This window comes from Bidens hawaiensis, unplaced genomic scaffold, assembly GCF_021521415.1.
Source record: "Bidens hawaiensis isolate Kalapana, Puna unplaced genomic scaffold, B.hawaiensis_p1.1 tig00044669_1, whole genome shotgun sequence".
NCBI lineage: Eukaryota > Viridiplantae > Streptophyta > Magnoliopsida > Asterales > Asteraceae > Bidens > Bidens hawaiensis.
In genome coordinates, this window is record NW_027497928.1 from 74678 (window position 1) to 97168 (window position 22491).

The window sequence follows — 22491 nt, forward strand, 5'->3', positions numbered from 1 at the left end:
TCCATGTGTGTAGAAACAAGTACTGTGTTATATTAACATGACCGTTTGTTGCTATACAAAATAAAAGAAACTATATATCACTTCACATAACAAAACTTATTAAAATATGTTCCTATTTGATTAAAGATATAAAATAAGTAATCAAAGCAGCTAGCTAGCTAGCTTATATCTGTCTCTCTATGTGCTTATGATGTTTTTCGTTGCAGCTCCTTTTTGGTATTATTATATATATATACATCTGCGTAATATATATCATGTCACTGCACATGTATTTCACACCTCCAACCAAGCACACTTGTGACCAAATCTCAAAAGTGTTGTTGAAGTTAGAACAATCATTTTTACGCTTACATATATACAAATTGAGGATTGTAGTATTATATATGATCATGTGGAATCATATATCTTGTCTTGATGGTGAATATGCTTTTAGATGATGATGAGTATGAATATGCATATGAGGGAGGTTATTGAAAAATTAATTTTTAAAAAAACTGTGAAAATTGGACTCTTATTAATTTTCAAGTGTGATCTTTTAATAGTGTCATCCAAACCTGCAGCAGGAGCTGCAGTCATAGGTTATGTTATAATCAATTTAAAACAATTGGCTAGAGGTTGTAACAATCCAAACGAACCCATTACATAAGGACCCCTTCGACGTTGCACAAAAGTCATTACTTTACATTCAACTAGCACTAAAAAGGCTACTCCTAGTAGAAGTGGTAGCATTATTTCAAGTATTTCAGCTGAACTTGCTATGCACATTTTCTATTTTCTGTTCACTCATGATTTGGCTTGGTCGACCCGATCATGATATTTCACTCATGATCTGGCCTGGTCGACCCAATCATGATATTGAAGGATGAGACCTTTTCTTCAACCGGAATCCATATGTATAAAGTATATATATATATATATATATATATATAGGGGAAGGTTAATGTACAAATGAAATTAACGTGTTAAACGTGAGAATTAAGTAGAGTAATTATATAATTACTCTACTTGTATATATAATTCTTTGATTCTCACATTTAACACGTTAATTATATATATATATATATATATAGGGTGAGGTTAGAATAAGAAGTGAGTTATTTGTAAGAAGTGTGAGAAATAATATCGGGCGTTGGATTTGATCATCTGATGGTGGATATTGTTAGTGTGTTTTTTGTTCGGTGTGTTTTATTTTATTAGTTCGGTGTGTTTTTTGTTCGGTGTGTCTTATTTTTTTAAGGGTAAAAACCACTTCTTAGGATACTTTTACTTCTTATTTTAACCTTGCTCTCTCTCTCTCTCTCTCTCTCTATATATATATATATAGGGTGATGTTAGAATAAGAATTAAGTATTTGTAAGAAGTGTGAGAAGTAATATCGTGCGTTGGATTTGATCATCTGATGGTGGATATTGTTAGTGTGTTTAAAATATTTTTAAGGGCTAAATTCGCATTATATGGCAAGCCTTTACTCTATTTTCTCCGACTGGTCTGGTAATTTAAAATACCTTAATTTATGTTAAGATTTAAATTTATTGTTAGGAATTAAAATATCAAATTGACAAGTTGAGTTTGGTGGCCCTAGTGTAGGGCCCTTTCTAACATCAAGTAGCCACCATTTATTGAAATACATTATTGGTTTTACAATGCAAAACGAATTAAGTCGACATCGACATTAATTTTCAACTACGTACGATTTTCATGGGATTCTACGAGTTACTCACAACCAGTTTGTTTATGCAAAAAAAGAAAGACGATGAGTTCGAATTATTATTTTAAAAATTGATTTGTTTTTGCTTACGCTTGGATTTTAAAAAATAACCCGGTTGTAACGCATTGACTATAATTTGCTAGTTTAAAATAATTTAATGAAGAAAATTAGAAAAATGGACGTGTTAACTGGAAAGGGCTGACTTTGACTATATATGAACACGTCCAACATTAGAAAACTCATTTCAAACCACGTAGTATTACAAGAACATTAATAAACTATTATTATTATTATTATTATTATTATTTCATGCTCAGTTTATTACTTTATTTATTAATAAAAGAAAGCAAGTGATTTTCTATAGACCAAGTCAACCAACACATGGCAAAGTAGCTCTTTATTCCAACAATTAAATGAATATATATATAAAAACAAAGACTATTGACTATTGTCCCCTCTAAATTGGCTGCTGAATGAATATGAAATATTATTAATAAAAAACAAAGACTGCTGCTACCATGAAGTTTCTCAAACACTGAGACCTTGAAATTTCTCATTCTATTTCATTTCACTTCATTCATCATCATAAACTGCAATCAGTACTTCCATATCTTCTTGAATTCATTTGTGCATACATATCAGATTCTTCTGTGGAGAATATATATATAAAGCTGTACGTCTATCTGTTTGAAACAAGAGTTTATTGCCAGATATTACACATATAGGAGTTCTGGAATAATGAAGTTGAAGCAGGGAAGATACGTAAGGTTAGTGTGAATTGAATGATATATATATATATATAGACATACATGTTACAAGTATTATAACTAATGGGCGAACTGGTTGTTTCTTTCAGGTTTAAGGATACAGTTAGCGATATTTATGATCAGCAAATCCCCACAATATATGCACTCAACATCAAGTCAACTCTGAGGTCGCTGATGGGAAACGTTAACAAGGTGGTTTCTCCAGATAAACAAGCTGTCGTGTCCGATCCAAAGAAGAAGCAGCAGCAGCAGCAAAAGAAGAGGAAAATCCTACATCCACAAGGCTCTTTTCTTCAGAGATGGAATAAAATATTTGTGGCCATTAGCATCATCGCGGTATCTTTGGATCCACTCTTCTTCTACATTCCCGTGATTGACAGCCATCAAAAGTGTCTTGATATGGACAACAAGATGAAGATCATTTCTTGTGTTCTTCGTACCTTGATAGACCTCCTTTATGTTGCGCATTAGTCTTTGAGTTCCGCACTGGATTTATTGCTCCTTCTTCAAGAGTATTCAGAAGAGGTGAGTTGATTGAGGACACTTTTGCCATAGCTAAGCGATACCTCTGCTCCTACTTCATCATAGACATACTGTCAATTCTTCCGCTTCCACAGGTACGTACCTTCGGTTCTTAACTTTAACATATACATGATGATACTTGGATGGATATTAATTACATGAATTAATTGAATGATATATAGGTGACCATTCTGCTCATCATACCAACCAGAAAGGGCCCAGTTTCTTTAGTTACAAAGGATTTGCTCAAGTTTGTGATATTTAGCCAATACATCCCACGCTTTCTTCGGATAATTCCGCTTTACAGGCAAGTCACGAGGACTTCTGGCATATTTACCGAGACCCCATGGGCTGGAGCCGCTCTCAATCTTTTTGTCTATATGCTAGGCAGTCATGTAAGTTAGTCGCCTTGCCTCTTTCTGCTTTGTCTGTCTATATATATGCTAGGCAATCAGTAATTAATTAATATGTGGATATGGGTGTTTCAGGTGATTGGATCCATCTGGTACTTATTCTCTATAGATAGGGAAGATGACTGCTGGCGTGCCGCATGCGATAAAGTGAATTGTGAGACCAGGTTTCTATACTGTGGAGAAGAGCGTAAAGGGGACTATTCATTTCTCAACACAACTTGCACACCTCTTCATCCGTCTGATTTTGACTATGGCATATTCCTTGACGCCTTAGAGTCTCACGTTGTAGAAACCAAAGATTTCCCCCAGAAGTTCTTGTACTGCTTTTGGTGGGGTTTGAGAAATTTAAGGTTTGTTTGCTTGGCCATTCATGTCTACACCAACATATATATATATATATATATATATATATATAAGGCCACCTAGCTATGGTACTAAATGTTTTGTTGTTAATTGTTCATCAATCAATCAATCAATCAGCTCGCTTGGTCAAAATCTCAAGTCAAGTACCTACGTACGGGAGATTTTGTTTGCCCTCTACATCTCTGTTCTTGGACTAGTGTTGTTTTCGTTTCTCCTGGGAAACATGCAGGTATGCGTTCATTGTGTTGTTGAGCTACATATGCATGTATTAATTTGATCTTGATCGTTTTGGTCGGTTGGTACAGAAATATCTTCAATCAATGACGGTAAGAGTAGAAGAAATGCGGATAAAAAGGAGGGATGCAGAGCTATGGATGTCCCACAGGATGCTCCCTGAAGATCTGAAGGAGCGTGTGAGGCGTTACGAACAGTACAAGTGGCAAGAAAACAGGGGAGTCGATGAAGAAGCTCTCATTTATAACCTGCCCAAGGACTTGAGAAGAGACATTAAGCGTCATCTTTGCTTGTCTCTGCTTACTAGAGTCAGTAACGCTAACCGCCTTTTCTTGTATTATTTTTATTTTTTTTTGGAGGGTGACTAACGAGTGATGCGATTATGCAGGTGCCAATGTTTGAAACAATGGACGAACGACTGTTGGATGCTATGAGTGAGTGCCTGAAGCCGGTTCTTTACACAGAGAACAGCTACATATTGCGAGAGGGAGATCCAGTAGACGAGATGCTGTTCATAATGCGTGGAGAGTTGCTAACCGTTACTACAAATGGTGGAAGAACTGGCTTCTTTAACTCTAGTAGCCTCAAGGCAGGTGACTTTTGTGGAGATGAGCTTCTGACATGGGCTTTGGATCCCAACATGTCTTCAACTCTCCCCATCTCGACCACAACCGTTAGACCAATTACAGATGTTGAAGCTTTTGCTCTCAAAGCTGATGACCTCAAGTTTGTAGCTTCCCAGTACAGGAAACTACACAGCAGGCATTTCCAACATACGTTTCGGTACTACTCGCAACATTGGAGGACATGGGGAGCTTGCTTTATACAGGTTGCTTGGCGTAGACATTGTAGAAGAAAGCAGGAGAAGGCCTTGTGGGAGAAAGAAGTGCGGGATGCATTAGCAAACACAACTGCAACTGTTGCACCAAGTCTCGGTGCAGCTATCTATGCCTCCAGGTTTGCTGCCAATATATTACACAACGTCAGGAGGACAAACACTCCTAAATTATCGCCGCTGCCACAAAAGCCGGTTGATCCTGATTTTAGTGAATAGTTGGCCTCGTCCTATTGAGTTTGTACATTCAGCATCTTCCTTTTTTTATTTATTCTATTTTGGGTCCTATGTCAAAATGTTATATATGTATATGTCAACCAAATTTTTAATATTGCAATCTTAAATTCATCAGTCATAAAAGAACTACTCAATACACACACACACTATAAATCATTGAAGAGTACTAGATAAACTGGATAAAAATTTTGTTTTTCACAATAATACTACACAGTACACACACATTGTTAAACATTGAAGAGCATATTACTTTGAAGTTTCAAGAATAAAACAAATGATAAACTTGTGCTTAAATCTGCGTCATAATAATAAACTTGTCCGGGCATCTAAAAAATGGAATCATCTCCTGCTTCGATACATATCATCAACCACATTCTGCAAAACACAAAATGTATCCATACTGGGTTAGATTGTAGATTATAAAGGACTTGTTTTCATTCATACGTAAGCAAATTGCAGCATGCAGTGATATATATGATCTTAGGGAGTATTTGCTAACTATGTAATAGAGCAATACCCAAGAAGGTAAGGAATATTAATTAACCTGGTAATATTTAAGAAACTGGGCTCTCTTTTTCTTGAATGTTGGTGTGAGCAGATCACGGTCCATGTCAAACGGTACGGGGTCCAGATGAACAGCTTTAACAAACTCAAAACCTTTTAACTGGCAGAATAAGTTGAGATTTGTTTAAAATGATGCAAATACTGTCTAAGATCATCTAGAAAAAAGAGAGAGGGGAAACCTTTTTCTCTTTAGAAATACTGGCGAGCTCTCCAAGAATATACGCATTTGTCTTGGGATTTTTACAAATGGTAGAGAAGTCACCTGGCACTCCTTTTTCGGCTGCCCAATTTTCAAGTGATTCCTTGTTTGGGTTGACAACTGCAACAAGGAAGGACTCAAAGCTGTTGCCGTATATCCATATCTGAAACACGTAATTCACTTCATTAAACTGCAATCCCACAAGAGGCAAGATATATATATATATATATATATATATATCAAATGGTGTGCTTATGATGACTACCTACCGCGTCAACGTTAGGAACAAGGGAGAAAATGCTTTCCAAATTCTCTACCGAGACATACTCTCCTTGTGAAAGCTTAAAAATGTTCTTCTTTCGGTCAATAATTTTCATGCTTCCATCCGGTTGCCACTCGCCAATATCACCTGAGATGCTTTCTAATTCAGTCATGTGGTTTTGATTAATGATTTGATTAATTCTATAGAAAAAGAAAGGAACCTGTGTGGAACCATCCACCTACAAGCACCTCTTTGGTGAGGTCTTCACGCTTGTAATATCCGGAGAACAAGGAAGTTCCACGCAACAATATCTCTCCTCTTGGTGCGGTGGCCGCCAAAGCATCGTATCCCATTTCAGGGACTGACATCAAACACACATCCACGTTCGGCAGGGGAGGCCCCACTGTACCACTCATGGATAATACATTTGGTTGTGCAACAAATGACCCCGCACAGCTTTCTGTTAAACCTATATACATGTACAATCCACTTAAGTTTCTCACTAATTAACATGGCACACACGCGTAAGGACTCCTATGTAATATATGGTTAAGGATTGCAAATACCATATCCTTGAAGAACATGAGCACATGTTACCACTCTTAAAAAGGTTTCCACACTAGCGGAAAGAGGTGCCGCTCCAGATAGAATGAGCCGCATCTTTCCTCCTAGACCTTCTTTCACCTGTATTTTATTTTTTTAACAACACAACGAGAACATATATAAATATATGCTAATATCAACACAACCAGTGACACCTGAACTAAAAGAGATTCATCACCTTACTAAAAATAATCTTGTCAAACCTTGGTGCTGCCTCTTCATGCTTGAACCCTCTACTCATGTTACGCAGTTTGCTGCATATAGAACCAGTGATGAGCATGATCATAATAATAATCTTTCAAGGACAAGACTAAGGAATAGTTGTGACAAATTTAGTAATCCTGAAAGAAAAACTCACTAAGAGTAGGCAATGTTGAACAAGGTTTGCTTGAGGAAGCCACTGGAAGAGATCTTCTCTACCAAACCTGAATAAGGCATGATGTTTGATTAACGAAAGAGAAAACGACAATCATAACCACAACAATCCTTAGGAAGTAAATGCATGTTGTCTATGAGAGCCAATTAACGATAATGAATACGGTTGAGAGCATATACCTGAATAGATCCTGTCCAGCACACGGGGAACAGCACAGAAGACCGTTGGCTTTAGCTCTTTGAGATCGTCAATCAATAACTTGATGTCCTGAGGTAATATATTAATGAATATGCACACACACACACACATCGAGAGAGATTATAAGATTCCTAATGACTTACCCCACGCCAAAATCCAATTGACGCACCAGTTGAAATGAATAATTCTTCAATGACCCGATCAAATATATGGGCTAGAGGTAGATACGAAAAATATACATCGCTCACACGAAACTGACAATAAATTATGGAAGATACGAGTAAACAAAAAGATTCTTATATGCGAATTGAACGTGATGTTAAAACCAACCTCTTCACTCATGCTCTCTAGGTGGTGATTTACTCCAGATAAAATTGAAAGAATGCTTTCATTGGTTATCATAACTCCCTTTGGTTCCCCAGTGGTTCCACTAGTGTACATGATTGTACATATATCACTTCTCATCTTTGATGGTAGCTCATATTGCTCTTTGATGTCCTTCAAGTATATACACAAGTTCGTTTAATACATAACTAACTTTAAGCACATGATGACTACTTAACAACGGGTGTTTACCAGATGCAAAAAACTTTCCCAAGAATAAAGTTCTAAACCATGTTTTTCAGCCATTTGCTTCTGCTCATTTGTGATTGTGCTAAAGCTGACAAGAGCTATAAAATAAGCGAGAACATGTTAATTCACGTGTTGTGTTGACCAAAAATAACCGTAACGAAAGCAAACAAGAGACTCACTTTTCAAGTACTTTCCAGTATCAGGTAATGTTTTCAACACCTATAAATAATTAGATTTTTTATTAGACACAAAGAATACCTTCACCAGAACATTTATAAAACAAAGGCATTTTAGTATTTTACAACCTACCTCAGAAATTTTAGTTTCTTCTGCAAATATAATTGAGATCTCCGCGTGACATATAATGTATTTCACTGCACCAGCACCTGAAAAAGAAGCCTTACAACTGCTAACTCGTATTGTAGATGAAGTTCAATAAAGAAGAGATTGTTTTTTCTAGATGCAATTTATAACTTGTTAATACAGTCTCACTAACATCAGGTCACATGCATAAACAACGTTTAGCGATTCACACATATCAGTTATTTAAAGTGTTAACCGCTAACGGAACAACACTGCTTTTGATACGTACCTAATGTGTCATATAAAGGGACACAGTGAAGGCCGTGTGCATTGCAGGCCTGCATGCTTACAACCCAGTTAGTGCAATTGATCCCATATATTCCACATCTTGCCCCCTGAATGGTGTTAAAGATGACATGCAGTAAATATATATGCAAGTAAGTATATAATTAAGCTGAAAGTAATTAATGTTGTCTCACTTTGTTAACTCCACGACTGCAGATCGAATCTCCAAGCTTCAACACGGTCTCGTATACTTCCTTGTAAGTTAACCAGACATATTTACCAGACTGAAAAGCCAGACTAACTTCTGAGAAATAAATATATAAATGTATAAATAGAGCTTGTAAAAGTACCTTGGCATCACGCTGTCCAACCATTTGATTGTTGGGATATTTTTCCATTGATGAGCTGCATATCCAAAATAGAATTTTATAATTATTATTAATAATCCTTCAAATCTTTTGGCAATCAAATAACATATATAACAACATGATGGGTATAAATATAGATAGATGTTCTTCCTGTAAAAACTTAAAAACAATTTCCTACCGAATTAATGGGCGTTTGTTTTTTATTTTTTATATTCAGATTATATATTTAGTAATAAAAAGGTTATGTCTTTAAAAAATGAACTTATTAAAAACTGAATAAATCCGTATATTACACAGGTTAAATAAAATACATATAATGTACTCAATTAATTAGCATGCACATTTAAAAATTATTTTGATGTGACATTTATTATTTTGTTAAGTTAATTTTTAATAAAGTTTTTTTCATTTGGGTATTGTTTTCTTTATATATATAATTAATGTTAATCAGTTAAAGTGTACTTAGTCCTTCAAATAAAATATATAGTATTTTTCCATTCAAACCATCAAACCACATTAAATATTTAGAAATCACTCATCAAAAGATTCAAAACGCAAATTTTGTTTATCATAATTCCATTTTATAATCTATTAACAAAAATAAATTTAAATTTATGATATTTGTGATAAATTTAAAGTGCACTTAGTCGTTCAAATAAGATATATATTAAGAATTAGAATTTGGATATATTTTTTAATACCGCATATATTTTTATTTTATCATTTGACATGTTGTATTTTACCATTCAAACCATCAACCACATTAAATATTTAGAAATCACTCGTCAGAACACAATTTTTTTTTATCATAATTCCTTTATTTTTTTAGTCTATTAACAAACATAAATTTAAATGTGATATTTGAGTTAAATAGAAGCTTTTATGTAATAAGAAATAAGTTTATTTAATAAACTCATAATTAATTATGTATCAAATTTATTTGTTTGATGAAGTACTAACTATTTATAATTAAATAATTTGTGTCCAAATATAAGTTTATACTAATATATACAATTTAAATCATTATTATTTCATATCATTATTTAGTTGGAGATAGAGACGAGAATAAAAAAAATAGATTGCTTAGAAAGGTGACAAATATTCTCAATTGTTGTTTTTATTTTTTACCGTAAGGAAAATTCGTGTAATAAATAAAGTTAAAATTGAATGAAACTTTTTCACCTTTTAAGTACTCAAAAATGATAAATGAAAAACAAAAATATATATTAACCAAAGCTACTCATTGATAAAATGTTTTGTTTAAATAGATTCACAAATATGATTGCCATTTCATTATAGTTATTGTAGTTTTTGTCGTAGTTTGATGAAAATCTAGATTCATTCCTTAATTTTTTCCCTACAGGGCACCCGTGGAAAAATAAAATGGAGCATCTAATAACGTCCAGGGCCGGCTCAACTGTAGTGGAGTCCTAAAGCAAAAATTAAAATTGAGGCCTTTTTAAAATTTCAATATTGTAATCCCTCTTTGTTTATTTGAATTTAGAACTGACAACAATCAACTAAAATCCTTGGTTAGCAAAAAAATGTAAGTTAATATTGGCTTGTTCAATGATATTATTTACAGTGGACAAGAAGGTAAACACTTTAACTCTATGGATTTCGACTAGATAGTGTAAAGTAAAGAAACTAGATAGCTCAATTTAACATATACATAACATGTATAGCATTTTTTAATAAAAATGAGGCCTTTTTTTTAAAGAGGCCCAAAACAATTGCCTTAGAAGGCTTATACAAGAGCCGGGCCCGATAACGTGTCTTCACGAAACAAGAACTTCAAGATCACTTATTTCATTATGTGATGACTAAGGGATCATATCATTCAATAAGGGATCATATCATTCAAGCATTTTTGCCATGCCCTTTCGCCTAGATCTGGAAAAAGATTAAATGATATATGATACATCTATTTGGATTTAATTATTGTCCTAGTTTGCTGTTAAATTAAATGATATTTTGAATACGGGTTTGAGATTTTAGCTTGGTGTTCATGCCTTTTGGATTATGAATTTAATTTTTTAGTTTGAAATCTTCATGAACCCTTTATTGATCACTCTGTTTTTCTTAATATAAGTATGTTCATACCATAATGCAATAAATAATATATTTCACTCTGTCACAATTTGGTCGTTAGGTAATAAATGGTCGTTTTAATCACAAAAATATTATAGTTATATATATTCATTTATATTTTATCAAAAAAAATGTACAAGATATTTTAACAAATGATCCAACAAGACCAAATTAATTCACATTAAAAAAAATAACACAGCCAAAGATAAGAACTAGAACATTTGTTTTGTTGTTTCAGCCCTTGCTACGTACTTGTTAGGAAGGGTTTTTGGTTTTGTCTATAATAGAAATCTTCAAAAAGAAAATGTATAATGTCGTTTTAATTAGTAAAGAGAAGGAATTAATAGTACCGGAAAACATCCCAACAACTATGGACGCCATCGGTAAGTGGTCGAAATCCTTCTCTCGCGAGCGCATTCCGGTAAACAGGACCGACAGATGGCCTATCATCGTGGCCTTCTTTTGCCTTTTCGATCTCTACCACATATGTCTTCATACCCATGCTCAGGACGTACAAGATATATAATAATTAATGAATAAAAGCTAGCTTGTTATTGTTATGTATATATATTTATAAAGAGAAAGATGGATGAATATTGGTGTGTTTTGTAAGAAAGAGAGTGTGTGGTTGGCCTAACAAAAAGTATTTTGAAGAACTTTGGCAATTGCAGGTGCCCCACCAGAAAATGGATGTTAGAAACAAGTTGGTCAACAAAACATAGAAGATTATATTTATAAAGCCATTTTCTGGTTCCAGGTATACCAATTAATGCAAGAGTTAATTAAGAATGTTGACTTTTAATACATAGTATATATAATATTTACATTTCACATTTTATTTAATTCTCTAAAAACAATATATTAATTATTCCGTAATACTAATAAATTTTTCTCCATTAGCCAGGGATTTGCCCTTTATGTTTCAACAAATGGTGTTGGAATCATAAGAATGTTGATACTGATGAAGATGTACGTCTTTTGAGATTATCTGGATGATATGTTCAGCCGTATGAATGCTGATGCTTCAGATGATTGATTCTCGTTTGTGTTTGGATGCCAATCATATATTTTGAATTTGATCAATTGATTGTTAACATTGAAGATTCAACAAATATCATCTATCCATTCTAATAAAAGAATATAATTGTGTCACGTGTTGTTTTGTCGGTAAACTCATAATTTTTGCCTTCCCAAAACTAAGATCTTAATTAACCTTAATATATGTCATAGATAAATAATTAATTACTTTCTTTTTACACTCTACTTAATTATATGTATACATTTCTTATAAAAACAAATATTAACATATTATTTTACAATATATTCCAAAGTACTTAGTGAAATTCAAAAATCAACAACAAATAATATTTGTTAAAGATTGAAAATAATATAATTTCAAGTGTTATCAATTTATCTATTATTATTATTATTATTATTGTAAATTGTCATATAAATTTATAAATTATAATGTTTTAAATCTATCCATTTTTTTATTAGTTTAGTAAACTATATATGTTAAAATGTAAAGATAGTATATACCGATCACTTTCATATATAACAAAGTTTAACATATTTAATTTCTTGATTTTTTTATCAAAGTTTTGTTTCGAGTTTTTTGTTGAACTTAAATTTAATTTTACGGGTCAAAAGTTAGTAAGTAGATTGTTTGATACAAGTTAACTACATTTAGGTCAAAATTTGTCACGGGTCAAAAATGGGAAATCAGTGTATTTTTAAAAGTTTGAGTGTGGAAATATATCTATCGTTAACTTTGTTACCGATTCAAAGTGGTATCTTGAATATGTCAAACCGATGAAATTATAACTTTAAACATGATTCAGGTTTCAAATTTCTTTTCAAGGGCAATTTTGAAAATAATCAAAAGGTTCGGGATTTGACAAATTGACTATTTCTTCCTCAACCATTAAAATTTAAGAAAATATAGCAAACACCTCCGACATGCCTGTTTCGGTCAAAAATTAACAAGGTAAATTTTGATCAAATTAGTACGTGAGGTAGAGTGCTTGAAGGTAAAACAAATGAACACATCGATTTGATTACGAGGGAAAAAGCCCTTGATTATGATAATCTCCGGCACAAAAAACCCCTGGACGGTGAAAACTATCACCGTCACTTTTATTAATAGTAAAAAGGTGATTACAAGTGGTGGAGCTGATAGAGAATCGAGAGCTAAGTGTTACAGTGATTGCTAATAGCTAAGTAGTGAGAGTGTGTGTTCTAAATGATTCTATCAGCTCGTTTAAATAAGAAAAAGTTACAACTGAAATCCCGAATAATCCGGAAACCCTAGACTAATTCTTCCATAATCCGTTGCTTGCCCACGTTCAAGTTGACGAAGTTCAAGCACTAGCCGTTGTAAACCCACGTTCATATTAGCATATTTAACACGTGATCTTATCTGCAAAACAAATAAAAATAATATAGGACAATTGAATTAGTCAAATATCATCCTCGGAATATTAGCGTTGACAGGATAGCTCAGAATCCTTGAATCGTAGCTCATCCCGAGGATAAAAAATCTACACCCAACAATTGCCCCCAACAAATAACGCGTGACAGCTGTAAAAATTTCAAATTTCAAAAAGTAAAAATATCTTATGTTATTTGAAAGGACATGCACGCGGATTGAGGAGACCCTATAACCGTCCTTTTAGGTTATAACCAAGCCATTTCCCAATCTCAAAATAATAATCTTTCCACCGGTTTATAATCAGGTCAGTTCCTCTCTCTTGTCTTCTTAATTTTCTGAAATTTTTCTTCCGATTCGAACAATAATGAGGAAGAGAACCCCTCGAGCGCCCAATCCTTTCTCCTTCGTAACCTCGGAAGATTTCGTTGACCAAGCTCACATCCCCGCCACCGATGAAGACCAGTGTCTTTTTAGAGATCTCGACATTAGATTCTTGAAAGACTCAGGTTTGTTAACCGCTGAAGCCATTATTAGACCATATGATCCTAAAGTCAAGGCTGACTTCTCTTCTAAAACCTGGGTCTGCTTTTTTAATTACCCCTTTTCAATCGGCCTTTCATATCCATTTCCTCCACTTTTCAAGGAGTTATTCGATGTCACCGGGTTCTCGTACTCCCAAGTCATGCCAATGGTGTGGAGGGTCTTGGCCACAGTAGATTGATTGAATAAAACCCACGGATTGTCCATAGGTGTGCCTGAGATAGCCGCGACCTATAACCTCCGTACCCACGGATCTTTCCGCTACTGCCTTCAATCCAAATCCAGCCGTCTTTATATGGTTTCCAAGGTGTCCGGTAGTGACCCTGATTGGAAGAAAAAATTCTTTTTCGTCCGTCGTGACTCTATTCCCGATGGAATGAGCTTGCCTACTAAATGGGTTCACAAGGGTAGGAAATCTTTAGGATAGAATTTCTTTTTGCAAATGATTTATGTTAACACGGTTTCTTTTTGCAATTATGTTCGAGGATTTGATAAAGTATAGGAAGGATACGAATAGAAGGCTCAAAGCGTTGTTTAAGGTTCCGACAGAGGATAGGGAATTTTGGTTAGAAGAAGAAACAACAAGCGTGACCGCTGCGAAGTCTCTTGAGAGTATGTCTTCTGGTAAGTATTTTGGGTTTTTCATGGAATTCTTAGGATTTCACCTTCTTGGGAATAACTTGATAAAACGTTGTATAGGGATGCCAAAGCCAAAGTCTTCTTTCAGCATAGACGACCTGGACGATCTCATCGAAGATAGGACCGTGGTAAAACAAGAACACTCCAAGACCCTCTCTCTGATAGTAAGAGTTCCGACAACCCGCCAAAAAAGCGCTGCACAAAAGAAGAGGAAGGCCACCACTTCAGCTGAAACCGAGCCCTTTGCTGATATGAGCACTACCGATGCTGTAGAGAAACTGCAAGCTCTTGCTAACTTTCTCAGAACAGTAACTACCTTTGTTTATCCTGAAAATAGTAATCTACAAAAAAACTTATGTTAATCTGGGGATAACAGAAAACTGAAGATTACCGTCAAAGATCCCAAGATGATGAATTGGCTCAGAGAGATGCTGAGGTCAAGGTTGCCGATATTCTACATGCTGCTGACATAAAGGATAAGCTGCTCAAAAAGAAGGACAAAGAGATTGTGGATCTCAAATCCTCATTTGAGTTGGAGAAGACTGAGTTCATCGAAGAAGCGAAGAAGTCCGCAGCCACCAGTATCCTGGAGTCGATGCTCAAGATTTCAGAGGAGGTGCAAGCGAAGGGCTATACGATGGATTCCTGGAATTCTGCGGCTTGGAGGAAGAAGCTGAAGATGCTGAGGGGTGAGAAGGTTGAAGAAGTTGATGTGGCAGGTACCTCTGAGGTAGTTAAGGAGGCTGGTGCTAGTGAGGAGATGAAGGAGACCAAGGCTAGTGAGGTGTCGGATTCAGAGAAGAAGGAGGGTGATCAAGGCGAAGATGACAAGGTTTGAACCTGGTTTCCAGGTTGTTTTAATGTGTTTGTGATGGTTGTTTGAACAATTTTTATTTTGGTTGTGTAAGGATAATATAACATGCTTAGGATAGCAGTTTGGGTGGAGGGATCCTGGTTCAGGACGAAGCCCAAACTAATCTTAATTTCCTGTCTTTGAACAATATGATGATTTAGGTGGATGGGCTCCTTTTGAGTGAAACCTGAATTGTCTTTTCCTGCATTTTAATATCAGTAGAATAACTTTTTATGACTTATGTTGTTTTTTTATTCTTGTTCATGTCATTGAATCTTCACAATAAAATTGATTTCACTAGAATTCAGAAATCTAGGTGAGGAATCTTGAAAAATTAGGTCTAATTCAATGAACCAACATAAAGTCATAAAATTCATTTTGTAAGTAAGGCAAGTAGTAGGAAATAAAGAATATTCACGAATAGGAAGTCATACCAGAATCATATAGCAATCAACTTTGAAAAGGTATAGATCATTTCATTCTTATAACAAGATTACCTTTTAGGATGTTCCTCCAATCATAAGGATATACTGATAGATCTGCAATATTATCCTAAAAATTATTTCAGAAATTCTGGCGACAAGGCCCAAACAAACTGGCAACAAGGCCTATTTATACTGGCGACAAGGCCTATTTAAACTGGCGACAAGGCCTAAACTGGCGACAAGGCCCTTAGAAGAGGTGAAAACCCCTTAAACTTTAGAAATAAACTGGCGACAAGGCCCTTTAGAAGAGGTGAAAACCCCTTAAAACTTAGGAATGGTACGTCTACCATTAACTTGGGATTCAAACCAATAGCTGAGGATAACGAGGTAACAAGTCACTATATTTCATGTGCTGGCCCCGCCTCTCGAAGTACGGCTGAATAAACGTGCGCTACAGGCGATCGTAAGAAGAGGTGAAAACCCCTTAAACCTTAGAAGGCATTAAATAATACCTTAACTGGCGACAAAGGCCGAAGAAACTGGCGACAAGGCCCAAAAAGACTGGCGACAAGGCCTAAATATACCGGCGACAAGGCCCAAATTAACTTCATTCCACGTTGGGATACCACATGTCTTCAAGCTACAAAACAGTCAACTCTAAGTGAAGGCTAACACCCCTCCGATGCTTAAGTCAGTGTCATGATAAAAGAATAATAATATTGAAAATGAATAAAAATAGAAATTTGAATACATACCTTAGTTGTTCAACATTACTGTTAAATTTCTCAGGATAACAATTATCTTCGGGATAGAAGTCTCACGTAAAATATTTTTTGAGGTGGATAGCGTTCCAAACCCTTGGCAGTGAGTCACCATCCAAAGTGGACAATTTGTATGCCCCCTTTCCTGCTTCTGACTCAATCGAGTAAGGACCTTCCCATTTTGGTGCGAGCTTTCCATCTGCAGGATTTGTAGTATTCTGAAAGGCTTTTCGGAAAACCAAATCCCCTTCTTGAAATCTACGAACCCTGATATTCTTGTTGTAGGACTTTGCTATCTTCTGCTGATAAGAGGCCATTCTGATCTTTGCTAAATCCCTGAGTTCTTCTACTGCATCTAGATCTTCAAGTAGACTCTGAGTGTTATCTTTGGGATTTTGATGACTGACTCTAGATGTAGGGATAACCATCTCTGTCGAGATAACTGCTCAGCTCCAAATACCAATGAGAAAGGAGTCTGACCAGTAGCATTCTTTGAAGTGGTCCTATCTGCCCAAAGAACAAAAGGTAGTTCTTTGGCCCACTTTCCTTTCTTAGACCCCAACTTTTTCTTCAGGTTATTGATGATGATTTTGTTGCTTGATTCGGCCTGTCCGTTAGCCTGAGGATGGACATGTGTTGAAGTGATCATTTTGATTCTCCAACTGGCACAGAAGTTGGTGGTTCTCTTGCCGATGAACTGCGCGCCATTGTCACACACTATCTCTGCCGGGATTCCAAATCTTGTCAGAATATTACGCTTGATGAATGAGATAACTTCTTTCTCTCTGACTTGAACAAAAGACTCAACCTCAATCCACTTCGAGAAATAATCTGTCATTGCCAGCATAAAGACTTTTCCTCCCGGAGCTCTTGGTAGCTTTCCCACAATATCCATACCCCACTTCATGAAAGGCTAAGGGGATATAATAGGATACAATGGTTCTGCTGGTTGGTGCAGAATGTTGCTATGTCTTTGGCATGCATCACATTTCTGAGAAAAATTCATAGATCCCTCTTCATCGTTGTCCAGAAATATCCTGTTCTCAGGATTTTGGAGAATAGTGCTCTGCCCCCAGTGTGATTCCCACAATCTCCTTCATGGATATCCTGAAGAACTTCTTGAGCTTATGTCTTCTCCAAGCACCTAAGATATGGTCCTGCAAGAGATTTTCTGTGTTGGGACTTGTATTTTAGACCAATGCATCGAATTTATATGTGGGTGAAAAATATATTATTTGGTCTCAACCAAGGGTGGATGGCTTGAAGACCAAGTCATGCTAGACTAGTATAAATAGATGTTTTTATTCATTTGTCTAGCATGAGTGACTGTATTGTGTATGTGTGAGATCTAGGGTTTTATCCCTTTGAGAGAGTCTCCGCCTCCAGGATGAGCTCTCCTGGTGGTGGCTGATATTTCTTAATCGATTGTATGTATGAATGTATGTATGAGTGTTTCATCTTAATGAGAATCATTCGGCTAATATTTCATACTACCATTTCTATCTTGTTTGTGTTTTGATTACAATTGTTCATCATATTATTGATTGTTAATCAAATCAGGCTCTCTCCCAATACACCTCATCCGTCCAAACATCTTTCAAGAGTGAATCTGAGTGAGATTCGATCCTAACCCTAGACCCGAGCTCCATCCGTTGATTAATAATGACTATTCACGCTTCCGCACCGGGGCTCAGTTCTATCAATTGGTATCAGATCGGGGTTACCGAATCGTTAAGACTAACCGCTGAACTGATTCATTTCGCTCTTGAAACCACCATGGACGTTAAAGGATGAAGTTCGTTGAAATTATTTTTGGGGGTTTTGAAATTATTTGATGATTCGGAGAAAATTTTATGGATTGATGTTTGGGTTGATGATTAGTTCGGAGATCCAACATCAATTTCATTTTTATTTGGTCAGAACGGTCCAGATCTGATGTAACAGTGTTATTTGGCTCGTTTTGGGGCAACTCTGTTCATTTGATGATTTCCAAATCTGAAAAGGTTGTGGATAAAGATAGATTTCTTTTGTTTATTTCGAGATGACCTGGATACTGCTCATCGATTCTTTTCAGATTTCGGAACTACTTTTTCGATCTGAAAGAATTAGGGTTTTGTTTGCTCGATATTGATTTTGATAAGTGTGCTGCACAAACAGGATATGGTATGTTGGAAAACGTTGCCATTGGTACAAACTGGCATGAAGAAGGTACAAGTCAAGAATGAACATGTGCTAAAGGCAATATTATCATTGTTTGTTGTAGCAAAATGCAAATTGAATATTCAAGCAGGTTCTGCAAGGGCAAATCAGTGATTGATGACGCAGAAATGAATTTTTGATGTACCGGGCATACAATGAACATATAAGATTGTTCTCGAGTAATGATAATGGTTAAGTGTTGCTTCGGGCACATTTTGTGTTTTGCCCAAGCACAACTTTTGGTTCGGGCACACTTTATCTCGGGCACATCTTATCTCGGGCACATCAAGTTTCAGTGTTGAGTAACCCCTTTGCATATCCTTGGTCTTCTCAAGAAAACTATCTTTAAGTCCCAAGCACACTTTGTGCTAGTGAAGTACTTCCGAGCAAACTTTGTGATAGTGAAAAAATTGAAAAATCACAAGTGTTTTGCTTTCCGGGTACACTTTGTGCTAGGAAAGTGCTTCCGAGCACACTTTGTGATAGTGAAAAAAATTGAAAAATCACAAGTGTTTTGCTTTCCGGGTACACTTTGTGCTAGGAAAGTGCTTCCGAGTACACTTTGTGATAGTGAAAAAATTGAAAAATCACAAGTGTTTTTCTTTCCGGGTACACTTTGTGCTAGGAAAGTGCTTCCGAGTACACTTTGTGCTAGTGCAAAAATTGAAAAATCACAAGTGTTTTTGATTTCCGAGTACACTTTGTGCTAGAAAAGTACTCCGGGTACGCTTTGTGCTTGGAAAGTTTTCCCAAGCACACTTTGTGCTAGGAAAGTGATCCCAAGCACACTGTGTGCTAGGAAACAGAGTTTGCGAAACATTTCAAAGTTTTGAAGAAACTTTTGAGATTTTTGGTGCCGTTGACCGTTTGACCAAGCTGTTCTCTACGGAAGATATATACTCAGGGGTATTTTGGTAATTTTTCTTCAATCATCAACAAGCTTATGGAATTCAAACCTCGTCAAATTTCACGACTTCATCAAGAGCTTTACAAGAACAAGTGTTGACCAAGCTTAAGGATTTAATCACATTAAGTGTCAACCAACTTTTGAATATGTTTATCTGAGATTTTTACAATCTTGATAAGGATGATCAAGATTGTTTCACCCACACTTGATTTGAAGACAAGTTCTTTAAAGACAATTGCAACGAAATTGGGGGAGTAAAAATCTTTGAATTTCATTGCAAATGGCATGCTTCAAATCAAGTAAAAGACTCAAGATAAGGAAAAGTTGATCAAGATCAATAATCCCAGGTTTGTCAGAGATGTTTCATCAGTTGTAAGTTTTCAGATTTCCTAGTCAGATGTTTAGACTATTATTGATTTTTCAGAGATTGTTGCTGCTATTTTGGAAAGATTCTTGTTGCTGATTGAAGATTTGAAGAAAGATGACGTAAGCAGACCACTGTTCCATTGATTTGTGACGTCAGCAGCTCTGTTCTTCATTTTTCTTCCAGATCTACAATCTACCGGTGTTTTCTCTTCCTTATTTCAATTAAAGTTTTAATCTTTATATCTAAATCTTGCTCTAATCATATCAGACACATCAGATCTGAACAACCTGTTCTCAGATCTGATTATTTTTAAAAACTTTGCTTTTTACAAAGAAACTGATTTTAAGTCTTTGAAAAATGTCTGGATATGAGTAACAAGAGGTATCTACTAACAAGATACCAAGATTGTATGGACAGGAAAACTTTACCAAGTGGAAAGTGCTTTTTGAAGCAGCCGTGTGCTACAATGATGTTGATATGTGGAACTCCATCAAGAATGGTCCACAAGCTGCAGTTTAAGAAGGTGCAAATACAGCTGGAACTGCTGCTGTAAGAGAAAGAATGAGAAAGGTGGATGACAGGGCCTTAGCTATGATTAAGCTATGACTGTCTTGGGAGATTTTAACCAAGGTGGCACATCATACAACTGCCAAACAGATGTATGATGCCATCCTTGAGATGTATGAAGGGAATACTGAGCTAAAGAACATTAAGAAACAAAGATTGAAGCAACAGTTGGAAAGGTTCAAGTATAAGGAAGGAGAAAGGTTAAAATCAATACTAGAACGTTTTCTAGGTATTGTGAATGAGTTGAGGACAACTGATTATGTAATGACTGACTTTGATTTAAATACAAAGTTACTCAACTCAATGCCAAAGGAATGGTATACTGCTTGCAAATTCATCCTTCAGAAGCATAATTTCAATGAATTGAAATTGGATGATGTAGTATGCTTCCTTCAGGCTGCAGAACTTGAAATGATAGAGAATGAAATGATTAAAGAATAAAGACCCTGCTTCAATGTTTCAAATGCATTGATTGCTCCAATAGGTAACTTGACTACCAAGAATCAACAACAAATTCCCATCATTGAAGAACCAGTTGAGCATAATGCTGATACTCCAAAATCTTTCATTGGAGGTAACACAAGTAATCAAGGAAATCAGCAGAGGTTCAATGTGCAACTGATTGATGACACTGATTCTGCCTCTATGGCAAGTGGGAATTTACCTCATTCTAGTGGTGGAAATGGACAAGGCAATGAAACGCATGCATTACTTTCTATGTTCACTGAGTCATATAATGCCTTTGTTGCAAAGAACTTGATTCACACAAGTGTGGTACAAGATGACTTAGAACAAATTGATGCAGATGATTTGGAAGACATGGATTTGAAATGGCAAGCTGCCTTGTTGGCTTTGAGAAGTAAAAGGCTGTATAACAGAACTGGTAGGTCTGTGGTTTCTGGTCCTAATGGCAGGATTGGATTTGACAAGTCAAAAGCAATTTGCTACAATTGTCAGCAACCTGGTCATTTTGCAAAAGAATGCAATCAACCAAGAAACTTTCAGATGAATCAATTTCAAAATCAACAGCCAAGAGGTCAACAACAATACCAACAAAATCAGCCAAGATTCAACAACAACTTCAATCCCAACAACAATCACAACCCCAACTTCAACAACTTTCAGCCTCAAATGAACAATCAACAACAAAGTATGCAACAGACTCAAGGTTTTCAAATGAACAACAATCAAAACCTTCAAGCAGCTCAAAATGTTCCAAACAACATTGTTCCAACAAACCAAAATCAGATCAGAAATCAAGGAAATGTGGCAGTGACTACACAACATGAAGGAAATTTTGATTGGAGCAGTCATGAAGAGGACATTGCAGATGATATCAAGAAAGCAAATGTGGCATTCATGGCCATAATTGAGAAAGAAAAAGGATCATCATCTCAGGTACACTCTGCTCCCACTGTTGATTTAAATGAAATTATCAATGAATTGAAAACAAAAGTAGGCAAGCTGGAAAGTGAGTGTTTTAGGAAACAAAGTATCATTAATGGGTATGAGGCTAGTGAACTGATCAGTGAAGAAAAGATTAAAATCCTAGAATATAACTGCATGATCAGCTACAGAGCTCAATCCAGATACATCACTGAGATTGATGGATTGAAGAAGATGTTAGTTGAAGAAAAGGTGCAGAACACTAAATTGCAAATGGAAATTGAATTTTTAAAGAACTTGGTCTCAACAGGAAACATATGTGGTATTCTGAACCAAGTAAAGGACCAAGACAAATACAAAGCAGTTCCACCTCCATTCAATAACAACTTCATGCCAAAAGTTGACAAAGAAAAGAAAGATGCATACCTGCAGCAATTCAGAGATGTCTTTCAAGACAAAGAAGAATTTGTTGATTTGTACAAAAAGGTAGAAGTAAATGAAGAAGGTGAGTTTGT

General features: G+C 35.6%; 1 protein-coding gene and 1 pseudogene across 2 annotated transcripts; one reads left to right on the top strand and one right to left on the bottom strand.

The window, feature by feature from the left end:
• Positions 1–2366: 2366 nt before the first annotated feature.
• LOC143595120 (cyclic nucleotide-gated ion channel 1-like) lies at positions 2367–5109 on the top strand (annotated as a pseudogene). Its single transcript, XR_013146468.1, has 7 exons — positions 2367–2475; positions 2565–3092; positions 3180–3392; positions 3486–3760; positions 3891–4002; positions 4079–4315; positions 4396–5109. The product of XR_013146468.1 is annotated as a cyclic nucleotide-gated ion channel 1-like (transcript).
• Positions 5110–5272: 163 nt separating this feature from the next.
• LOC143595109 (long chain acyl-CoA synthetase 4-like) lies at positions 5273–11694 on the bottom strand. Its single transcript, XM_077074233.1, has 18 exons — positions 11252–11694; positions 8804–8847; positions 8637–8746; positions 8447–8552; positions 8164–8240; positions 8034–8073; positions 7858–7952; positions 7612–7779; positions 7425–7535; positions 7263–7350; positions 7066–7132; positions 6886–6961; positions 6671–6788; positions 6325–6573; positions 6112–6251; positions 5823–6005; positions 5624–5743; positions 5273–5454 (listed from the first exon to the last, which is right to left on the bottom strand). The coding sequence occupies exons 1-18, from the start codon at positions 11401–11403 to the stop codon at positions 5419–5421; spliced, it is 1980 nt and encodes a 659-aa protein (XP_076930348.1). The 5' UTR covers positions 11404–11694; the 3' UTR covers positions 5273–5418.
• Between the last annotated feature and the right edge of the window lie 10797 nt (positions 11695–22491).